Source organism: Thermobia domestica, chromosome 13 (genome assembly GCF_964235325.1).
Source record: "Thermobia domestica chromosome 13, izTheDome1.hap1.1, whole genome shotgun sequence".
Taxonomy (NCBI): domain Eukaryota; kingdom Metazoa; phylum Arthropoda; class Insecta; order Zygentoma; family Lepismatidae; genus Thermobia; species Thermobia domestica.
This window is the reverse complement of record NC_137466.1, coordinates 148,018,951-148,044,333: the sequence shown is the minus strand read 5'-3', so window position 1 is coordinate 148,044,333 and position 25,383 is coordinate 148,018,951. Positions and strand designations below refer to the sequence as shown.

The 25,383-nt window shown below is 35.7% G+C and overlaps 1 protein-coding gene across 1 annotated transcript in view; it reads right to left on the bottom strand.

Annotated features, from left to right (window-relative positions):
• LOC145668634 (EGFR adapter protein-like) overlaps positions 1-25,179 on the bottom strand; it is a 1,410,624-nt gene extending 1,385,445 nt beyond the window's left edge. The window contains exon 1 of the mRNA XM_081736675.1: positions 24,501-25,179. Coding sequence (XP_081592801.1) covers positions 24,501-24,524 — 24 coding nt within the window. The 5' untranslated portion in view covers positions 24,525-25,179. The remainder of the gene's footprint in view (positions 1-24,500) is intronic.
• Positions 25,180-25,383: the final 204 nt, after the last annotated feature.

The window sequence follows — 25,383 nt, the reverse complement described above, 5'->3', positions numbered from 1 at the left end:
ACCGTTTCCGATTTATAGGGGTGACCATGGACTTTTCAATTAAGTTTTTGTTTACACTTTGACCCGTCGCCATTTTACACAGGGTTTTTGTAGAGAGTCGAGACTTGCTGCATTTTCTTTCATTTTACAGCAGCTTTCAAATGATGTGCCACTTAACTCCCCTTGCCATTTGAAAATTTTGAGTTGGACCCCATCTGGGACCCTGCTAGGGACCCTGGGACAAAGTTTTTCACCTCAAAAAGTTTGTCGTTAAAAATAATGGGATACGTGTTGGCCGAGGTTTCCACTTGCCCAACCGTTTCCGAACAAATGACTCGGTTCAAACTATTCTGCCAGGTAATTTTTTGTAGTTCTTACATTACAAAATATGTTGTAACTCACGATATTCCGCCCCGTGGCACGTATAACTTTGGGATTCATCTAGTTATAGCATTTCAAATGCAAACATAATTGTCTCGTTTGGATCTCAGCGGAGCCACTGTGTGTCCCTTCCTTGTTAGATGTCGTCTACTACTCCGGGTAGTTATCTATGTGCTATTCCGTGGTGTCATCTGAAACCCCCGTGCGAAAAGTGGGCGAGCCATACCTACGTCACACTACTTCTGCTTGGGTTCTTCTCGTCATCTGTGAGCTGTATGTGGCAAATTTCATGTCAAATGAGCAGTAAAGAAGAACAATAAAACGAAAATAAAACTTTCTTGTCCATTTAGCAACATTTTGTTATACTCATTCTAATTTTCGTATTTATAATTCTTTTCCTATGAAATTTACCACAAATATATATTTCCCGATTATACACATAGTATCAGTATTAAAAGTACCCTGCGAAATCATTATCAAATTATATTCTTACAGAAAGACAGTTATAGATATGCGACAATCATTTTGGACATGAGTGTACATATCTTTCCTTACAGTAACTATCTAGCTCTAGATCCTTACAAAAAGATGTTGCCGTCTAGAGCCTGAGAGAGTATGTAGCCATCTAGACCCTGACGGAGGATGTAACCGTCTAGACCCTGACTGCGGATGAAGCCGTCTTTGACCCTAACTGTAAACAATTGTAAACATTGTGATTTAAAAATATGTCGGTCATAGTAGAGGAGATTATTACCATTTGCATTGTACATAATCTTACTGGAAATATAGTACTACATTGGCAGTAGTAGTTTTGTGGCATTGATCTGTACGAACAAACAATTCGTTTATTTATTTATTTATTATTAGCGCTCCCTCGTGACTATATAATTAGCGCACATGCCTTTGACGCGGGAAACCCGGGTTCAATTCCGGCCAGCAACTCATGTAGTTCGGATCCCACGTTAAATTACACTAGTTAACAAAGGTTTTGTTACATAAAAGGAAATACCTGTTCTTAAAGGAACTTTTTGCGCTGAATTCGAATATGCACTCGGTTTTTCTCCATCACGTACGATTTTCCCGTAACAGAGGGATTTTCGGGAAAATCCCTCAAAAATTTCCCTCTTCGTTTATTTTACACCCCAAGATCTTGTCCCCTTGCATATACTAACATAGAAATTATACCTAAGTATACTTTGATTCATATTTAACAAACCCTCCAAGTTTCGTAATAATCGCTTTATTCTTTCTAGAGAAATAAATATGTTTGTATGTATACTGTGTGTACTGTTTATTGCACCTTATAGTAATGCTTTCAGATCTCTTAAGTTGAGGTAAAACGTTTTGCTTTATTACCACAAACACATATATAAAATATAATACAATATAATTTACAAGTGTGACAATTTACAATAAACAATAATACAAATGTACCAAAAGGTCATGAAAAGACAATCAAAACTATCACAATATATGAAACTTCCATTGGGTTACAAAAACGTACACTACTTCCTTCTTTTGTAAGAAATGTTGCATTCTCTAACAAGACCCCAACAATAGTCCCCCATCATTGAAGGATCCCATCGTCCCTGGTACCTTTTCTCCATTGCCATTATATCTTGGTGGAATCTTTCCCCCTGTTCGTCGCTGAGAGCACCTAGGTTAGCAAGAAAGAAGCTGAGGTGGGAGTGCAAAAAGTGGATTTTTAAAGACATCCTACAACCCAACTCTTTGTATTTCTGTATCATGTCCTGTACGATTTCTGTGTAACTCTCAGCTTTGTTATTGCCCAGAAAGTTGAACACAACACACTTAAATGCTGTCCAGGCAGCTAGCTCAGCACTGTTTAACTTGCTGTCAAAGCTATCATCAAGCATTAATTTCCTAATTTGGGGACCAATAAACACTCCCGCTGAAATCTTAGCATCACTCAGGTTAGGGAACTTATCTCGCAAATACTTGAAACCTTCACCAGATGTGTCCATGGCTTTGACAAAGTTTTTCATAAGTCCTAACTTGATATGAAGTGGCGGTAGTAATATCTTATTAGGATCTACCAAAGGAGCGTATTTGACGTTGCATTCTCCAGGTACGTAATTCACTCTAGGTTCCCATTCCTTCACTTCATAATGTTTGTCATCAGCTCGGCTATCCCATGAACATAAAAAACATTGTAACCGCACTGCAGTCCTAATAAAATACCAACTACCTTGAGATCACAACATATTTGCCAACAATGGTCCTTGTAATTTATAAGATTTAGCAAAGTTGACATGGTGTCATAGGATTCCTTAATCTTCACTGAGTGCGCAAGTGGTATAGAAGGTTTTTTATTTCCATTATGTAAAAGGACAGCTTTAAGGCTGACCTTTGACGCGTCGATAAATAACCTCCATTCTTCTGGAACGTAAGGAATTCCTAGCTCCGCCATCAACCCACTTATATCCGTACATATGCACACATTATCTTGCATTGAGAAATAGCTTGAAAATGGAACATGCCTTTTCCTGTACACTGATATGTTCGTTTCTGCATCCAATAAGTTCCACTGCTGGAGCCTTGATCCCAGAAGTTCCGCCTCTTGTTTTGTCAGGTGCAAATCACGGACTAGGTCATTAAGTTCACATTGCCGGATGAAATGTGGCTCGCGAACACAGTCAGGGATGAACGTTGGATCCTTGGATGTACATGTTGATGTCGAAGGTTCATCAAGGTCATGATCATCATCAGAGTCTTTTGGCCATATCTGTTCCCAGTTGGTAGGAAGCTCGGGAAGTGGAAGTTCATCCCCGTGCGGAATAGGTCTAATTGCGGATTTAACGTTGGGATAACTTATTGTGTATTTGCTTTTTTTAGAATGTCCCTTAACTACATTCTATTTTTATACACGTTTCTAATTTACAGAGAGCGATACAAGTGTGTTGTTGACTATTGTAAATATTCATTTTTATGTCTGTGTTTGTAGTAATAAAGCAAATCGTTTTTACCCCAACTCAGGAGATCTGAAAGCATTACTATCAGGTGCAATAAACAGTGCACACAGTATACATGCAAATATATTTATTTCTCTAGAAAGAACAAAGCGATTTTTACGAAACTTTTAGGGTTTATTAAATATAAATCAAGGTATACTTAGGTATAATTTCTATGTTACTATATGTAAGGGGACAGGAGCTAGGGGAATAAAATATCTGAAAAAGGGAAATTTTTGAGGGAATTTCCCGAAAATCCCTCTGTTACGGGAAAACTGTACGTGATGGAGAGAAACCGAGTGCATATTCGAATTCAGCGCAAAACGTTCCTTTAAGATCAGGTGATTTTTCTCATGTAACAAACAAAAAGTTTAAATTTGTTAACTAGTGTTATAGGTTCACTTCTCATACAGCTAATACTATATTACAACTGATTATAGCTTGCTTTTTGATTGTAACATCACTTAAAAACAGGTACAAACAGAAAAAAGCACTTAAACAAAATAGATAAGAGATGTTTCAATAAAGCATAAGATAGATGAGTTTTTCACATTAAATTTTGGCGCATTAAATTTGATTACATGAAATATCAAAACAGTGATGATAAAAAAAATCTCTGATAAAAAAATATCTAAAGTGCTTATAAGCTTAAGGATAATTCTCCGAGCAATTCTTCCAGAACTAATCTCTAATTAGCATCACAAATTAGTGTTATAAATAAATTAGATTATAGGCTAGATGCATTTTTCAAGACTGATGAAGCAAAGCTTATTCATTAAAAAAAATAAAAATAAAAAGCAAAGCAAAAGGTCAAAAGTGTAAACGCTGTACGTAATTGGAAGGGAAGATTTATGTTCAAAATCCAATAATTCAATCCGTCAGCTGTCGAGATGCTCTGACTTCCCAACGAAGATTTACTCCAAAACCAGATTAGACACACACATACTACATACAACACGAACCAAATATGCAAATTGTCATGTATAAATTTTACTTTAATTTCATTCAATAACGATATCAGAGTCAGATAGACACTACATGTTGGGATTCATCAGTGCACATCAAGGCTCAGTGGCATATTTTATTTTATTTTTTCCTTTCAAATTACGTATGCTATGCATAAGAACTGGAATTCTTATAGTATGAATCTTTCCCTTCGTCCCTCTATTTACATGTGTCAGAGAACTAAATGTAAGAGATAGTGACAGGTTGTTTTCTGGTTTTGATAGTGTTTCTCATGAGACGGGACGAGAAATATAGTTTTCTTGTCTCGTCTCGTTTTGATTCTCGGAAAGCTTTCTTCGTTTTTGTCTCGCCTTATAAATTTATACACAAAATTTCTCCCACTCACAGGTAGACCTATAGGACACTGTGTCACATTTTGTCTAAGTTTACAGGAGATCAATTTTATCATGTCGATTGTTGCTTTTATTTATTTTCTGCTATTGTTTGTTGAACTATTATAACAATACGTTATCACTATGTTCTTTATGTACCAGAGTTTAGTTGATTTGCATTTATTGTAATTTTTATTGATACGTTATGTATAACAAACTGAATTTTGACAAAAATAGACATAGTATACTATACCTCCGACAGGGAGATTTATGCCGTGATTTTTCCTTAGTTTCATCTATATAAGTTATCAGAATTTTTTTGCGTCATGAGAAGTTCACAAATTATGTGATATATATATACAAAAACATTTATTACTACATTTATTGCTGAAGTGTATTGTCTGATGACTTGAGTGCGTATCTATAAATGATAGTGCTCCTAAAATGTCTTGATCCGTGGCAAAAATGCGAACTAAAGCTCACACCCTCGACACACCCATGCGTTGAGTCAATAAGGGTTCAGCTGTTGCTAAGCGAGAGAATGCGAGTAGAATTCCTTCAGTCGACAGCACCGCTTGGAACGGAAGAGACTAGGTGTCAAGTCAATGTGGTTTATCTATAATATAAATACTCTTCATTGTGTTCGTAAAATCATTTTATGAATTTATATGTAGTTTTTATATAATAATTATATCATGATCCAGGTAACATTGAGATCTAAGACTTAGGTGAAATTGTGTTGCCCATAGAGACTCGAAATATTTCCCGTCTTGATTCTCATCGTGAAAATGAGACAAAAATTGTCATGTTTCTCGTCTAGAATTTGAAAATGTACTTATCTCGATAGGCGAAATTAAATGTGGATTTAGCGTCCCGCGAACGAATTTTATGTTACACCAGCCCTCAAATGAAACTGGCAGTTTTACAGATTTATCGCATCCATACAGTGGTGCATCCCATTAGTGGTCTTTGGTTACATAATGAGTATGAATTCAGTGTCCAAACAATAAGTTCCATCTTAGCCTTCATCCCCCTATTAAAACCGGAAGTAATAAATATATTACTTCTAGTTTCATCTACTGAATACCTTTAATTTAGAAGTTTACCCTACTTTCACAATGTAAAACTATTAATCTATTTAATTTAGGATCCTGTCCTAGTTTCAAACGTAAAACTATTAGTTCATTTAATTTAGAAGTCTACTCTAGTTTCACGATTTGGGGCCGCGGTGGCTCAGTGGTAGAGCGTTCACCTCTGGTGCTTGGGGTCCCGGGTTCAATGCCAGCCCCCGCCAAGTGAACTTTGTGGTGGACAAACACCGTGTGCGTGGGTTTTCTCGGGGTTCTCCCGTTTCCTCCCACTTTCTTCATTCCACCATTTCATTCATTACTCATCATCACCGTCTCCTTTAGCCTAACCGGCATAACCGTGGGACGTAAAACTCAAAGATTTCATTTCATTTTTCTAGTTTCACGATGTAAAATTATTAATAACTTTAATTTGGAAATATACCTAATTTCACATTGTAAAACTCCTCCTCCTTTTAATTCAGAAGTTTACCCTAGTTTCACAATATAAAATTATTAACCCCTTTAATTTAGAAGTCTACCCTGGTTACACAATGTAAAAATATTTTTCTTCTTGTTCACCGCAACCATAGGTTGGTGGGCAACATGGAAATTTTAAAACTTTTCTCTCGCTTGGTAGAGCTGTTTTAACTTGTACTTTGATAAGGCCTCTTCTTCGTAACTGCATCTAGATATTCCATCCTTGGTCTCATCTTCCTGGTTTTACTTCTGCCTTTCCCTCTATCAGCACAGTGATCCAATCGGAGTGTCGAATAAGATGGCAAGTATGCTGTTTCTTCTTTTTTCTATTATCTTCATGATCTGTCGTTCCTCATTAGCTTCCTTTAGTACGTCTTCATTCCTTTTCCTTTCAGCATTCTGCGCCAACACCACATTTCAAATGCTTCCAGCTTAGATATTTCAGCTTTTCTCAATGTCCACGCCTCTGATTCATACAGCGCCACGCTCCATACCAGTGTCCCTTTAATTTAGGATACTATCCTAGTTTCAAATGTAAAACTATTAATCGCTTAATTTAGAAGTCTCTCTTATTTCAAACTGTAAAACTATTAATCCGTTTAATTTAGAAGTCTATCCTAGTTTCACAATGCAAAATGGTTAATCCCTTTATTTAGAAGTTTACCCTAATTTTACATTGTAAAACTACTATTCCCTTTAATTTAGAAGTCAACCGTAGTTTCACAATATAAAACTATTAATCTCTTTAATTTAGAAGTCTACTCTAGTTTCACAATGTAAAACTATTAATCTATTTAATTTGAAAGTTTAGTCTACTTTTACAATCTAAAACTACTAGCTCCTTTAATTTGAAAGCCTACCCTAGTTTCATAATATAAAACTGTCAATCTCTTTAATTTAGAAGTCTAATCTGGTAAATTTTATTACAATGAAAAATTATTAATCTCTTTAATTGAGAAGTCTATTCGTTTCACAATGTAAAATTGTCAATCCCTTTAATTTAGAAATCTACGCTAGTTTCACAATGTAAAATTATTAATCCTTATAATTTAGAAGCCTACCCTAGTTTCACAATGTAAAATTATCAATTCCTTTAACTTAGAAATCTACCCTAGTTTCAGAATGTAAAACTATTAATTTCTTTAATTTACAAATCTATCCTAGTTTCACAATGTAAAACTACTAATTTCTTTAATTTGTAAGTCTACCCTAGTTTCACAATGTAAAACTATTAATCCATTCGGTTTAGAAGTCTACCCTAGTTTCATAATATAAAACTGTCAATTTAGAAGTCTAATCTGGTAAATTTTATTACAATGAAAAATTATTAATCTCTTTAATTGAGAAGTCTATTCGTTTCACAATGTAAAATTGTCAATCCCTTTAATTTAGAAATCTACGCTAGTTTCACAATGCAAAATTATTAATCCTTATAATTTAGAAGTCTACCCTAGTTTCACAATGTAAAATTATCAATTCCTTTAACTTAGAAATCTACCCTAGTTTCAGAATGTAAAACTATTAATTTCTTTAATTTACAAATCTATCCTAGTTTCACAATGTAAAACTACTAATTTCTTTAATTTGTAAGTCTACCCTAGTTTCACAATGTAAAACTATTAATCCATTCAATTTAGAAGTCTACCCTAGTTTCATAAGTAAAACTGTCAATCTCTTTAATTTAGAAGTCTACTCTGGTATTACAATGCAAAATTATTGATTCCTTTAATTGAGAAGTCTATTCTAGTTTCACAATGTAAATTGTCAATCCCTTTAATTTAGAAGTCTCTCTTATTTCAAACTGTAAAACTATTAATCCGTTTAATTTAGAAGTCTATCCTAGTTTCACAATGCAAAATGGTTAATCCCTTTATTTAGAAGTTTACCCTAATTTTACATTGTAAAACTACTATTCCCTTTAATTTAGAAGTCAACCGTAGTTTCATAATGTAAAACTGTCAATCTCTTTAATTTAGAAGTCTACTCTAAATGTAAAACTATTAATTTCTTTAATTTACAAATCTATTCTAGTTTCACAATGTAAAACTACTAATTTCTTTAATTTGTACGTCTACCCTAGTTTCACAATGTAAAACTATTAATCCATTCAATTCAGAAGTCTACCCTAGTTTCATAATGTAAAACTGTCAATCTCTTTAATTTAGAAGTCTACTCTAGTATTACAATGCAAAATTATTAATCCTTTTAATTGAGAAGTCTATTCTAGTTTCACAATGTAAAACTGTCAATCCCTTTAATTTAGAAGTCTACCGTAATTTCGCATTGTAAAACTACTACTACCTTTAATTTAGAAGTCAACCGTAGTTTAACAATGTAAAACTATTAATCTCTTTACTCTAGTTTCACATTGCAAAACTATTAATCTCTTTACTCTAGTTTCACAATGTAAAACTATTAATCTCTTTAACTTGAAAGTCTACTCTGGTTTTATAATTTAAAACTATTAACTCCATTAATTTGCAAGTCTATCCTAGTTTCACAATATAAAACTAATTTCACTTGTGTTAAAGTTTCCTTCGAAAATGATCACTAGTCTAAGTGTTTCACCTTTGATCATCCTGTATTTTTGGCTTGGCTCTGTATATCATGCTTTAAACATTTTAGTGGATGGTACTTCCCAATGATCATTTATTTAAGAAACAATTCATATTTGTGACTTTTAAAATAAGAATCTACTACATTTGTTAAACAGTGGAAGTTCGTTCGTAGAACAGGGTGACACTTTGAGCTTGTATACGTATACATGTAGTAGTTGAGACATTTTGTTACCCTTAAAATTTTAGTAGTTGCTCAACATTAAAAAAAAAAAAAAAAAAAAAATCAGTTCACTTTACTGTAACTGTTATTTCATAAGATCCATATTGCCATTTAACATTTTAAATTTACGTGTCATCACTTTCACCAATAGGGAGACTGAATTTACGAATTTACGGCAGTTTTGTAGATCTCATTCGAAAAGAAAGGTGACGGGTTCCACCACTTAATGTATATAAATATTGATTCGAAAATAACACGGTGGAATCATTTATATGCGAAAAAGTCTAGTTTTTTGAATTAAGCGTATGAACATTTAAGTTCCAGAATTCTAATTTCCATAATTTCCATAACCCCTTCCGTAGTTCAGCTATAAGGGTAAATTTACTTGAATTACTTAGAAGTATTATTACTGTATTATTATCATTATTATCATTATTAGGAGTTCTTGAGACAACCACCAGTGGCAGAGCCTCTTTGGATAAAGTAATAGACAAGTTTTTTTTTTTTTTTTAACGTGTGATAAATTACGACTGTTTATCCTCCTCCCCTCCCATAAAATATGAAATGGATTACATTTTTTCTGAAGTTAACTGAAGTTAAAGCAATTGAAAGCAATCAGTATGGTAAAGCAAAATGGTTGGAATTCATATTTTATACAAGTGTAATTTTCTCTCTATTATTTTCATGCTTAGTACAAAATGGGGGGCCAGGAGAAACCTTGTGTTTGACCCATTTTGTAGGCCCTTGTAAATTGACTCCACATTTTTCTTATTTGATGCATAGTTCGCATAGTTCCAGAGCCGTAGCTAGGGGAGGGCGAGCGGGGCGGTTGCCCCGGGCGCTGATAGAAAGAGAGTGCCGAACGAGCAAGAAGAAAAAAGTATTGGAAAAGAGTTAACGACGCGGTGCCCCATAAAAGCATTGGCGCCCTACTAAATCAATATTGTTGTCGGTTTGTAAAGAAATAGCAATGTTGAAAATTTTCTTGCTCGCTCCGCTCGCAACCCAAACGTTTCAATAAAAATCACAACAAGTTTTTGTCCTTACTTTACGAAAATTATTATATACGATTTTTTAATGACGATGTGATATAAGAGTACAAGGTGCCGAGTAATGACTTAAAGTGTACTCATAAGCGTTTTGAAAATTAGAAACGTTCAAAATCTGAAATACGTGTTCGGCCTTTTGATGGTGATGAGTTTATTTAGTTAATCACACTTTTATATTCAATCGAACTAATCACGATGAGAATGAAGGTATGAAATTGAGAGGAGTGAAGAGAGACGTGCAAGCTGCTGTTTTCGCGGGAATATAAAAAATGAACGTAAACAAGAGGGTATAATAATAACGTATTCGAACTTCAAGCAGTTGTAGAGTAGAGGCTTAAAGGGTCAAAACTTGACCTAACGAATTTCGTCTTTGTCAAAGACTAATCACTACCAGTGTTTTTTTCATTATTATTATTCCATTGGCATATGAAATGCTTCCAATTTCAATGAATTTATTGGGATCATTTCTCCATCAACTATTTGTATCGCCAGGATTTTTTTCTGTATTCATCTATAAAGGTAACCAAGAAAGTAATGTCTCTTTTTCGCCTACCACCTTCGAACATCGATATGTCACCTAAGACGTAGCTGGAAGATCACAGCATCGACGACCTTCTGTCAACGCAATGTCTGGGGAGTATGGCGGATGCATGGTGTTTCCCATCCAAGGCGTCCCGCGTCATCCTAGCCACGTTGTGCTTAGTGGTGTCATGTAACAGGAGGAAACCCTTCCAGAGTTTTGAGTTTTTCTTGAACACAGCTCAACTGCTGACAGTACGCAATTGCATTTATGTACTGAACCGCTGGAACCAGTTCCGGATGCACGAAGCTGCGACCGGTGCACCAAACACAGAGGAGGATTTTCTTCAGGTGCAGTGCTGGTTTCGACTGTTTTAGAACCGGTTCGTGGGATGCTAATCAATGATGACAGAACCGTGGAGTTGCGTACAGGACCCACTTCTCACCATGTCAAGACCCTGTCCAGAAAAGGCTCTTTCCTCAGATATGACAGCAAATAAACACAAGTGTCAGCTCGCGTTGCCTTCTTGCACAGAGTCATATCATGTAAGATTCATCGACCCAACTTATAGTGCTTCCCAAGTTGGTGGAGATGCTGCCGAATGGTTTCTCCACTCACATTGAATTGTAGTGCCAGTTCCTCACATGTCTAGCCACTGTTCGCCTCAATTGTTGCCTGAAGATCTTCATTTTGTACATGTGTTGGTCTTCTGGCATGTGGTGCGTCTTCGAGTGTTTTGTCACCCTCTTTAAACTTGTTAAAAGCCTCCACTGCACTGTCCGTATACACACAGTCCGTATACAGTCACGACACTCTCACCAAAGGCCTGGCATATCTTCCACCTCGCTGCAGTGGTGTTTGACCCCAGTTTGAACTCGAATAGCATACACGTCCTTATGACGCTCTGTAGAGGTCCCGTGTTCACTCTGTCCTTACGCAAGTTCATCGTGTAACTGAACTGCCACAACCAGGTAGTATGTTGGATATACCCACACCAACAACTGACCTTCGCCTTATCTCCATTCGCATTCCACTCACGGTATGAGGGCTAATCAAACACAGACTTCCACAAAAAGCGACAGAACTTTCTTGGTTACTTTTATACTTGTGTGATATTCGATTGTTGTGATATTCACCTATCTCGATCATTTTAAAAACACATAGTTTTTAATGTATTGAAATCTTATCGATAGTATAAAATGTTGTATACAGTTGTAAATTTCCGTAATTGTTCTCCAAGTGGATTTGTGTACAACCAAACGTAGTTTTGTCAAATTTAAGAAAAAGTCCTAAATATACCTCTAGAAGTAGCTCTTATTTGTAAAAGAATAGATAATGATTGTTTCATTTGTTGAAGAAGGTCTATCCAAGTAGCTTGATAAAAATTACAGCGTAGCGTAACAATAAAAGCTACTGTTTTTATATGTTTTTAAAAAATCTTGGTAAAGTGAGTGCAGGGGGCGCCGAATTCTACTTCACCTCTGGCGCCGAAATCTCTAGCTACAACTCTGCATTGTTCGCGGGATATTTGCTTGTAACACTCAATTTGACTCACCCTATATATATATATATATATATATATATATATATATATATATATATATATATATATATATATATATATATATATATATATATGTTAGGATGGTCCTAATTTTTCGACATCAGATTTTATTTGAGTCTCCCCCCTAAAATGGTTCCATATAAGACCAAAATAACACATGAGAAAAATTAATATTCAATGAAGACCTATAACGTGCCCGAAGCGACCTCAAATTCTGAATGCATTTACTGTGTACAACATGAGAGAAAGGTAGACTTTTCTTGGACTGGGTTAATGGAAGTAGATCCGCATCTATTGCCGCATTATAGCGGTCATCTTTGAAGTACGCCATCCTGAATTCAGGCCCAAAACTTTTAATAAGGAAGGGTTTATGTGACATATCGTTTTAGGATAGGTTTCTACTACAAACACACATCTGGTATTATTTCCATCTTATCTCTAGTAGTGATGAGCGCAAGACTCTTGGTCTTGCAGTTTTTGCAAGAGTCTTGCATGCAAGACCAAGACCAAGACCAAGACCAAGACCAGGAATCCCGATGCAAGACCAAGACCAAGACCATACCTGCAAGACCAAGACCAAGACCAAGACCATACCTGCAAGACCAAGACCAAGACCAAGACTCTTGCGCAAGAGTCTTGCACAAGTATGGTACTACTTGATTTTTTATAGAATGTAAAAAGGAAGGGGAAAAATCATTACATCTTTCACGTGAACTTCTTGGCTCCAGTAAAAATACCGCCGGAGTGAATGTATTCCCAGTAGTTTATGCAATCCATGTGAGTCGATCTGCTCCTGTAACATATAGTTACAGTATGTCGTTTTTTGAATCGGTTGTTCACGAGACGACCGACAGCATAATTCTATGAATTGTTACAAGCTATAATAACTTCAGTGTCTGATTTACTTTGGTCATCATTTGATCATTCACGACGGCCCATGATTGGATTTTGGGAAATCATACGAAGAATAGTTGTGTCCATAAGAAGTGGATAAGCAAAAATAAACTAGAGCATGTTATGGACACGGTAGCTCAGTGGCAGAGCGTGCACCTCTGGTACATAGGGCCCTGGTTCGATCGCAGCTTGCGCTATGTGAGCTTCTTTGGTGAACAAACACCCTGTGCGTGGGTTTTCCCGTTTCCTCGTACTTTCTTCATTCCACCATATCTCAACATCACTGTTTCCCTTAGCCTCAGTGTAATAATCGTGGGACGTTAAAGTAATATTTCATTTCATTTCAAAACATATTAATGGTGTTCTTCTTCCAAAACTAAAGAAATGTAGTATTGAACATCGGCAATTCCGTACACCATAGATGTCGACTACATGGGTATGGCATTGGCTCTGAGGTTCAAGCATCCGTTGGAAATTTTTAATGTGTACTTATAAAATTAATATTGAAATAACATTTTCATCACATTGACAAAAACTTAGCGCATGTGACCGCAAGTTTGATTTCATAGGTGGATGCTTATACGTTGAATAATTGTTTATCAATATAACTTATAGCCCCCTTAGGTATACGGCATATCTAGAATTCAACGATATAACATTATACAACAATAAATAATCTATATTCACAACTGAGAGTGATTTCGTACTTATTTCAAATAGCTTAAAGTTTGATGCCGTTATTATGTATTTCTAATGTAGGTCAAAAGTATTGATATAAATTGAGTTTACACAAAAGACATAGCCAGTTGAGTCGTTTTCAGTTTTCACTCAAATTATTTTAAAATATTGGGGCCGCGGTGGCTCAATGGTAGAGCGTTCAGCTCTGGTGTTTGGGGTCCCGCGTTCGATCCCAGCCCCCGCCAAGTGAACTTTGTGGTGGACAAACACCGTGTGCGTGGGTTTCCTTGGGGTTCTCCCGTTTCCGCTCACTTTCTTCTTTCCACCATTTTCATTCATTTTCATTATCATCGTCTCCTTTAGCCTAGCCGGCATAAGCGTGGGACGTAAAACTCACAAATTTAATTTCATTTCATATTCTAAAATATTAAGAGGTTTAATTATTATTATTTTAATTTTTTCTCTCTATTTTGGTCAATATTGCAAAACATATCATCATCGTCATAATAATAGCTATTCTGCCATTATTGGCAAGTCACTTGCTGCAGCTGAGAAGCTTCGATGACTGTGGTCCTCAGCTAGTCTCTTCGTCTTAACGTAGCAATTTTCTGTCTTAATATCTTTCTTCAACTACAATCTCCTTCGCCCCCTTCCTCTAGTACGTCCCTCATAATACAGTTCCTCCTCAGCCAATGTGCTCCTCATTATTACATCTAAAATTCTTCTTTTCTCTCCTACTGCTACTATTTCTAAAACCTTCGCATTCGTTTTCCGTTCAACCCAGCTGATTCTCTCCTTTTTTCTCCATGCCCACATTTCGAAAGTCTAACTGTTTCATCGTTTTTGCGTAATGTCCTTGTTTCTGCCCCATACAGTACATATTAGAATCAGTAAAACTAAATTTCAATATTTAATTGGGAGTTTGTTCAATACAAAGATGAGCTAATCGTGGTTAGAAAGAAAAAATCTGACGCCTTTAGAGTGTAAAAATAATTTTGCAATTTATGGTATTTCAGTAATCTGTGCCGTCTTGGTTTTCTTTCATGCGTCTCACTGTCAGGGGTAGCCTCCCCAGTTTGGGAACCAGTGGTGTATTGGATCTGTTAAAACATATAAAAATATTACGAAATGTTGTGATTTATCTTATAAGTAGTGAAGCGTGATCACCCATTGAAAAAAAAAAGTAAAGGTCATCGCCTATGTTGTACAGTATCATCACACTTACACGAAGGTAAAATATATTACATTTAGAAACATACATTGTATTTCCCTCACTATTGACGCAATGTAGGATTTATTATCCCTTATATCCAGAGTAAAATTTACTTATGAAAATCATAGATTTCTTAAAAGCAAAACTTGCAAGACTCTTGCAAGCAAGACCAAGACTGGGTATGCAAGACCAAGACCAAGACCAAGACTAGGTGTGCAAGACCAAGACCAAGACCAAGACCGAGGGTTCCAGTGCAAGACCAAGACCAAGACCGCATGTGCAAGACCAAGACCAAGACCAAGACCACCCGGGTCTTGGTCTTGGTCTTGCATTTGCTCATCACTAATCTCTAGTCATTTAATAACCAATACTGTCATAATATATGCATATTAACTTACAATTGTCTTTCCAAACTTACAAGATACATTTGCCTCATATTGTACATTATAAATGCATTCAAAACTTAAGACCGCTTGGGAACACAATTTAATATAATTGAATTGAGATAATTTTGACATGGATTACTTAAGTCTGATAATGAAGCACTTTAGGGGGGTGAGAAAAAAAATCTCAGAAGCCGAAAAATAAGGACCATCCTAATAATAATTTACACAAATGGCTAAAAAAAAAAAAAACAGAGTAAAACACTGTTTTATTTACATAGCTTCATAGACATGTGGCTAAATCAGACTGATGACTAAGGTAAACAATAGACAACTGCATGAATAGGCTATTCTCTGATAAGAAATATTTTACTACATATTACGTAGTTACTACATAGAAGTATTTCAGATGTATTTGTCTTAATATATTTTTTCCAGTACCAAAGATTTTATCAGATGTAAAATTTCAGTTTATTTTGGGATTCAAATAGTGTTGCACACGAGACGAGACTCGATACGATAAGTAAGCCTTCAAATTCGAGACGAGATAAGAAATTTCTCGAATTTCGTGAGCAACACTAGTTCACTTTAATTCGTATATCTTTCTAGTCTTACACGATTCACAATATTAAAAAAACTATAAATTGATCAAGTGATTGAACGAACACAATGAAAAACATTTATCAACGTATAATAAATATTGATTTTAACGTTGTTTTATCACATCCTTCGTGAACCTTTTATGACACGGAAGGATTCTGATAAATTCTAGATAAAATTAAGGGGGAAAAATTAGCATAAATTTTGTACATAAATTTCCAGAACTAAACGGGAAAGTTTCATCACATCTCATCTCATCTCGGCTCATGGACAACATTAGATTCAAACCAAATGCACTTCCAACGAGAAACGAACCCCGTCTCTCGTACCAAAGGTTAAATGTATTAAACGTAAAACAGTTGAAGCGTTAGCACTTTTCCTATACCTCTTCACAAATAACAAATCCCAGAATTTTTCTAATACAAGGTCAAAACCCATTGAACAATTAACTTCAAATTGTGGGTTTAAAGTACACATAAATGGTAGAGGCTGTTTAAACATTACACATCCTTAATGTAAAGTTAATTAATGCAGTATGTTTTCAACAAAAAGACAAACTTATTCGGAGAATATGAGAACGAAAAGGTTAACTTTTGTTTTCACGAACTATGAACGACTTTTATAATTGATCTATTTCTAAAGCGTAACAGTGTGTCGAACTTCTGTTAGACCATACCTGGATATATGATCTTGAAGCTATATGATCACGATGATATATGATATATGATCACACAGCTCTGAAGATGTTGCCGCTGTATGGTAACGAAAGCTCAGCACAGCAACACCTACTCTGGCAGCAATCCCGAGAACATTGGATTAATTCATACCTGGATATGTTTGAATTGCTCAGTCTAACAGACAAACGAAAGATTGGGGTAACTTTTGAAATTAGTGAACCACATGTATGTGCATATTTCTTCGAAACACACAGTAGCCAGGGAAGAGTCATCCCTATCACTAAAACAGAAATGGAAATTGTAGGATAATTATTATGGTAATGGCATAGCTTACAGGATGCAGATTAAGGATAAGGTTGTCAAAAGGAGGCAAATTTACTTAGAGACAATCAATCCAATAGATACTTTTGTAAATGTACTTTAAAAGAAACCGTTTCTCTACATTTACTCGTGTGTGAATATATCTAACAGAAATAGAAACCCACTAGTAGAGTATCTACCACCACTCTACTAGAGAAACCCACTACTAGGTGCTTGGGGTAGCTAGTTCGATCCCAGCCGGGTTACCGGGTGTGATTCCTTCCGGGTCACGAGCTACGAACTTCGTGACCTCTCCTATCACAGGATATTTTACTAATCTTCGCAAATGCATTTTTCTTTTTTCTTTTTTTTTAAGTAACAAAATTGTAATTTAAATGACATTTCTTCAGGGTTTGAAAAAAACCAAGCTTTTTTGAAAAAGCCCAACCCACCTGGACCCATATGGGTTTTTTCGGGTATTTTCGGATTTTTTCGAAATATTTCAATGTCTTTGGGGTAAAAGTGTTAAAATGTGATTTATATTTCAAGACTGTCATTGTCACAACTTGCAACAATTTTCTACTTACTGCTGTTTTGAAAAAATGGTCGCCATTTTGAAATTTTACATTCGATCGCCGAGAAAATCTATACAGCAAATTTAACATATTTCGTGCTTCCACCGTCAAAATTTCAATTTAAAAGACTGAAAATTGCGCTTCGTAGCATGGATACTTGCGGTTTTGAAAAAATGGCCGCCATTTTGATATTTTACGTTGGTATGCCGCCAAAGTCTATACAGGAAATTTAGAATGTCTCGTGCTTGTATTCTGAAAATTTTAACTTCAAAGGCCGAAAGTTGTACCCTGTAGTGTGTGTGGTAGAGGCAGACAAACGAGTTAAGTTGATTTTGTGTTTAACGTCCCTTTCAGCAGCGAGACTATATGAGACGGGACCTACTGATTAACGTGGAATCCAAACCACATGAGCTCCCTCCGGGAAGCAAACCCGGATCCCACGCCGAAGAAGCGTACACTAACCGCATAGCCATGAAGGAGCTCGGCAGACAAACGAACAAATGTAGATCAAGTCATCCAGAAGCCTGACTAACGTTCGCCAAATATGAATACCAAAAGGGGTCTATTAATTTAAAACAAAGATACAATTCATGTTGTATGGAATAAATAAATGTTTTAAAATGTCTTATATGAAATTAACATCCTCCAGCGTAAATAAACCTGCCATATTTTCTCCATGAGAATACGGGACACCTCAGATCCCCCCTTCCTCAAGTTTCCAACACAATGCAATGAACTGTAGTCTGGTTATGAACAAAAGTATAATAGGCCGCGGTGGCTTAGTGGTAGAGCGTTCACCTCTAGTGCATGGGGTTCCTAGTTCGATCCCAGCTCGCGCCAAGTGAGCTTTGTGGTGGACAAACACCTTTGCGTGGGTTTTCTTGGGATTCTCGTTTCCTTCCACTTTCTTCATTCCGTCATTTCATTCATTTCTCATCATCACCGTCACCTTGAGCATAGCAGGCATAACCGTGAGACAAAAAGATTTCATTTTATTTTATTTTATTTTTTTCAATAATATAATAGGCGAAAGTTCACTAAGCAGCAGCTGCTTTTCTCTGTTCGTACCCTGCAATTAGTTGTATAGACTGAAGATGCCTAAAAACTTAAAGATGTGCTATAAAAATGCTTTACAGGAAAACAATATGCAGATTATTTAAATCAGTGGTACAATCTACTTTCAATATTTTTCGCGCGTTGAGCAATATTTATATGGCTGTATCTGCCAAAATTACGTTCGTCAGTTTAATCTGATGAAAAGCAGATTTTTCTTCGACGTGGACCAAAGCACAATTCTGTGCCCCTAGCCTCTGAAAAAAGATTATAATTCTTGTTAACTTATCTAATGTGTTGCTGAAGAAAAGGTTAGTCATCTTCCCTGTGTTTGTAAATGTAGAAACACTCAAAGCCATCTTTTTTATGTTCCGGAGAGTATCCGAGTTTCCATCAAGTGCAATGGAAAAAGTAGCATTGCAAATTTCGCTCGCTATCAACTCGAACAGGGTGGTGTTATAACTTCCTCGAAACTGTTACATGCAACAGCGTACTGTTCACTCGCTAATTACAGGATTCCCAGCCAATGTCGGAATTTTTTGTTTTTCACTTTTCGAATAAGCTGATATTGATAGCAGAAATAGAACAGAGTTAAAATACGGGATATTTCCCTGTCCCGACTAAATTTACGGGGACGCGGGACACTCGGGCCCAAAAACGGGACATTCCCTTTTTTTACGGGACGTATGGCAGGCTTAAGCGTAATAGTTTTATTATTGAAGTATTAATTTCCGATCCTTCTGCGTTTAATTCGGGAATTTCCCGAGCACTTCTTTCACGGCATGTACATCAAAACTTCCACTAGTACAGAAATTTGAACTCAGCACTTGAAATAGTAAGCGTTACATAGTCTTCGGAACCCCGAGCAGTAAGCTTCTTAAATTTGACAAGAATTTTTACGCTATTGCTGGTGTTGATTCTACAGAATGCTTATTTGAAGAGTAGTAACTAATGACTGAACTAAACTACTGTTGTTGGAAAATCAAATTTTAGTTGAAGAACCTCTTATTTTAAACTCGTCAAGCGTATGAGTGATAATGTCCCTCGGTGTCGCCAAGTCGACGAGCATACTATTCACGGAAAATATTTTTTAAAGTACAAAATTGCTTATTTTACTTCGAATAGGCTATAAGCATAATCCATACATTAATTTGTTCTTTAACTATCTCAAGCTAAGGTAAGTTTTTTTTTTTTTTTTTTTTTAATATTTAGTGCATTCAGAACTTTATAAAGGTCTTATGTTGAATGTTGTTGTATACCTTAACGTGAAAGCCTCTAATTCGCCCAAGGAAAGTCTAAAATCTGATAAAAATCACTTACAATGTGATCACCTTAGTTGTATCAATAATATACTAACAAATAGGTCAAAAACCCAGGTGGGTTTTAAAGTGGGTTTTTTCAGATGGGTCCAACCCTGCATTTCTTAGAAATCTTTGTTATGCTATTTCGGTGATAGGTTCGAGGTAAAAGAAAAATCACTAGGGGGGAAAATGTAATGAGTAAATACAGATAATATATGAAAAGTTCAATACTTTACACTTCATAATTAGACATGCAAACGAATATGTTATGAACACCAATAAAACAAAACGGCAACTTCCGATGCTTTAAACACACAAATGTCCTCGAGATCTTTGGAAAACGTCATTAAGTTATTACTTTGGTGCGTTGAACTTCGTAACTTTAGTGTTGCGCCTACAGTCTTTATGGTTCAACCACTTAATAACTAAATATATATAAGTTATCAATCATGTGATTAAGCTCAAATTCCTCATTCAGTAAATAAACTCAATACAAGTATATTCAATATTTTAATAAGATATGTAATTTTACTTCCCACTATTATGTATGTTGGTGAGGTAAAGGAAACGGGTGATTAATAACAGTGAACGATTATGAAATATTTTGTGGAGTAAGAATGTGGGAAGAAAAGGGAAAACCTCGGGAAAAGTCAAGGCCAAAGTGTTGTCTAATACAAACTAATATGGTCTGGGGTCGAACCAGGGACTTCTAACTCCAGAGGTGAGCGCTTTATCACTGTCAACAGTGCCCATCGCCCAAAAAGAAGTGACAGATTTGCTTGCAAATTTAACTTACATTTCACTGCCAAAGCCGTGTGAGATGCGGACGTAAGTGAAAGAGAAATCAGAAACACATACACTTCTACCTGAAATCGAATCCATGTCTCACTAACAAAAGACAGTTAACAATTTAACCAAGAGAGGGCTCTATGCAATGCAACATATGTGATGAAAAAGACAGTTCATTTGCAGCTTAATGATCCTTTCAGAATCGAGGCTAAATAAAGAACCTACGAACTTAACATGGGATCCGAACTTCACAATCCCACTGGGACTCGAAGTCGCGAGAGAAAAGAGGCACAAGAAAGTGTCACAATTTAACGCAACGAATGCTGCTCAATGGATGCTTAACTCTTAGTTAATGAAGTTCAGCACGAGCTGCAGTCAGTTTCTGGGAAATTCGGGCGCTCTATGGAAAGGAAATTGACGGATGTTATTACGAGAAACTCCGACCCCAAAACAATTGAACCCATTGGAAAATGCCTTCAAGGGTTCAACTTAACAGAAAATATAGGTACTAAACTTGCTTTTCTCGATAAATATTGCCCAGTAACATTTATTGATATTTACAGGTCATTTTCAAATATCACCAAAAAGTGAAGAGTAACATCTTGTGGTACACTGAAGGCTAATTACCGGTACGGGAAGGAATGAATCTTTAACTTTTTTTATTTCAGTGAAAACATGCAGAAAAGTGGGGCTTGTATTATTTTGTATAAAGTACATGCACTCGAAAATACACATATGAAGAGAAACTAAAGACGTGTTCTCATATTACTTTCTTTATTTTAATCTCATAATTTGTGTGTGTTTTAAAATGTAAGGATTATACAAACTGTAACTGTCATAAAAATAAATTCTGAAGAAAAATCCTTCAAAGGTAAAAGTACATTTTCGATTATACATTTCACCCGCAAAACTTTAACACAAATTTGCTGCATGTTTGAAGATGCTTTCTCATTTATTACATTGTAAATGCATATTAAGTGCATATTTTAACACATTTAACAGCACAGTTGCTTACATATTTCAAGGATTTCAAGTGCATAAAAATCCTATACGGTATCTACTTATGTCCCATTCACTTCTATTTGCATTTAAAAAATAAATAAATAATTGAAAAACTAAATAAATTTAACATTTTCAAACTTACATACGTTTTTCTTCCCATTTATTAATATCAAAAGGCTCCATAGGTGATCGGGCTCTTCAACATCAGTGATTATTTTTTGAAAACTTTTTAAATTAGTCTTTTGCCCTTATATTGAATACATGTAATACTGTCTATAGGTTAGAAGATAAGCTGATTTTTGATAAAGCATATAAATAATATCAAATACATGTTTAAAACATATTAATACAATAGGTCCTCATTTTAGTCTAGCAGGGTAAGCCTATGGTTGTCATTTCCTCCTGCAAACTCTGAAACTCGATTTGCATAGTTCTTTCCTTTTAGTTCTGCGGGACGGAAGACAGTCCTTTTAGTTCGCAGCCACTGTACAGAATGATGGTATTGCATATAGAGAAGATGATATATGTAATTGGGAGTAGGACAGGATTCTAACGTTTTGCACTTTTGAAAATACACCAGTCTTATTCAGCACAACTAAAGGCGACTCTTGAGGGGAGTCACATGGTTAAAGTTAATATTTTATCGCTACAAGATAAGGAAGGAAAACTAATTCTTGTAAACAGCTTGCAGCGATAAAGGGTACACTAATTCCCTTAGCTTGTAGCGATAAAATTTGTACTAATTCCCTTAGCTTGTAGCGATTCCTCTATTAATTTCCCCCTCAAAAACACTCTTAATAAGTGCACTAATTCTCTTAGCTTGTAGCAATAAAATGTGTACTAATTCCCTTAGCTCGTAGCAATAAAATTTGTACTAATTCCCTTAGCTTGTAGCGATTCCTCTATTAATTTCCCCCTCAAAAACACTCTTAATAAGTGCACTAATTCTCTTAGCTTGTAGCAATAAAATGTGTACTAATTCCCTTAGCTTGTAGCGATAAAATTTGTACTAATTCCCTTAGCTTGTAGCGATTCCTCTATTAATTTCCCCTTCAAAAATACTCTTAATAATGTGTACTAATTCGCTTAGCTTATAGCGATAAATTGTGTATTTATTTCCTTAGCTTGTAGCGATAAAATGTGTACTAATTCTTTTACCTTTAGCAATAAAATGTTAATTTTGAGCAATGTGACGTCCCTCAAGAACCGCTACTGAGCATAACACAAACCTCCTGTTACTTTTCAAATACTTCTTACGTCTCTTTGTTAACCAGTAGACCGTGAACGGAAGCTTTTTGTATTGAAGTGAGCAAGTATTGTAGTATATACACAAACATTCAGAACAAAACGCTTGGGAACGAGACTTATTTCATTATATAAATAAACTTTTCCTTTCAACTGTCAGAAACAATTGCATCAACTCATATGGAAATTACATCATATTACGCTATTTGCATGCGCGTTCTACTGTAAATCTACTAATTTCTCTTTTATTATTAACCGTACATATATTTCTGGATGAGAGTCCAGGAGGAATCCAGCTTGCACGATTCCAAAAGAGTCAGAATTCAGAACAGAAAATTGTATATATTTTATCTCACCATCTGTACTTCAGAAAATATTATCCTGAGAAGAGGAGATGGTAGAATTCACACACGTGAAGTTCAAATGTGTGATACACTAAAGGTCATAAAAGTAGACCTATATTTCACATTATGTAATGTATGGAATAGTTTATCATTTTCCTGTTCGGAAAGCAGTGATTGAATTGGGACTGCATTATTAAGCCTCATTATTGTATTATCTATATGTTAATTAAAATGACAGGTTTATGTGTTTGTCTCCAAAGAAAAGTTTATATGTTTGTCTCCAATCCTGTGGACAATGAGATCTCGAAAACCACAATTGCTTGAAACGTGCCATTTCTCATTCAAATTTTACACTCCTGATCAATCTTATCCTTGGTATGTAACAATGCAAGACACATCCTAAAATTCCTCTATTAAACTCCCCTTTAAAAAAAAAAAAAAAAAAAAAAAAAACTAAACTTCCTCAATGGTATTGATTCCTGACATCCCTCTCCTCCCGCCAGTGAACGACCTTGATTAAAGATGAATTTCTCTTGTATAAATTATATATCTCTTTATGTAATTTTTTAACTTGCTAGTTAACTGATTTTAATGTTTCAGTCACTAGGGTTGCCCACCACCAGAGATGAAATAGATCTCTTTCAATACAGACACCTTTTTTTGAGTCGAGACGACACAGCTTCAATTCTTTCGTCTCCTAGGTGTCACTAGTTTCAACTATTTTTCCACTACCCTGAAATTCTGGTGATACACATTGAGAAATTGCTTTTCTTCCCCTTGTGGTAATATAGACATATACACTATATCTATATAATTTTATATGAAAGCCTATTTTGATGAAAGAAAAATTTCGACTTCATACAATATATATATTTTTTTAATACTGTCATTAGTTTGTGACTTTAGATTATTCATCATCTGCATTTTTCTTGGGGTTTCCCCGGTCACATACCACAAATAAAGGTCAATGCACATTCTGTTGTTCTGCCAAACCATGCGTACACCGACAATTTCAGAAAAAATAAAATGACATCTTTGATTTGGAAGACCCGGATCAACCCCTAGTTTCAAGAGGATGTATTTATGATTTGATTCCTACGCTGAACACGTCTTACATTGCTTCAAGATAGAATTGGAAACACCAGTAGCCGAATTAAAAACGTACCCTATAAAGAAAAATATGCACTTTTAGTGGTCCGTAAATAGTATGTATAATTTAAATGTTGGAAGCACAATATGGTTCTGTACCGACCTTCTGCATCCAAAGTGTTTTAAAAAGCACAACAAAATTAAAGTATGGCCAATATTTAATTACTTACATCAACGAATTCCACAGCAATCATCTTGCGAACGTCCACCCATAGGTTATCATTCTTCCACAGTCTTCATTATCTCATCCGGTATGAGGGCAAATGATGCATGCTCATACATGCATCATGCACACACACACACACACATACACATACATGCACTTTATATCACAAGAAAGAAAATAAACATACACGAATAAACTCACAGACACTAGCACATCACGTTATCAAATAACACACTAACACACAACCGCACAAACTAACATTTAATTTTAAAATAATAATAATATTTGCAGCACCACTAAGTAAATAAAATATCAGTAGCACAAACACTTAAGTTCTCACTATACGTATATGCACATGCATCTTCATGTTTTATGAATGTCGTTTGTTTCAATTGTGTATATTTATTTATACGTGTATGAAACTGAAAGGGTTTTTAATCACGTGGAAGATTATCAAGAGCGACTTGCGGTATGTTGTGTGGGTACTCAGGCGAATGTCTATTCACTTCGCTTTTGATAGTCTTTGCCTTGTGTGCACCAGAAGCAAGGCTGGAGAGCGTTGAGCCGAATGCAATCGCACCTGCAAGTAAGTACACTTACGTCTCTGCTGTCACTCGAAAGAAGGATGAAGGTGGAAGGGGAAGGGGGGTGAAGCCACAGCAGACATCAAACCACTCCTCCCCGCTCCGCCGATCCACAACCACTGTACTACCACCACTATACGTATAACCCGTCACGGGCTGGTTCTGCAACAACTTGCCTTCCTCCTTCACCTGAAGCGAGGAGTCACGTTCAAGGTTGCCAGGCGATACGATGGTAGAAATTCCATAAAAAGTGCATTATATATGTTTAAAAAGAATAATAATAATATCAGCTGTAGTGTTCAC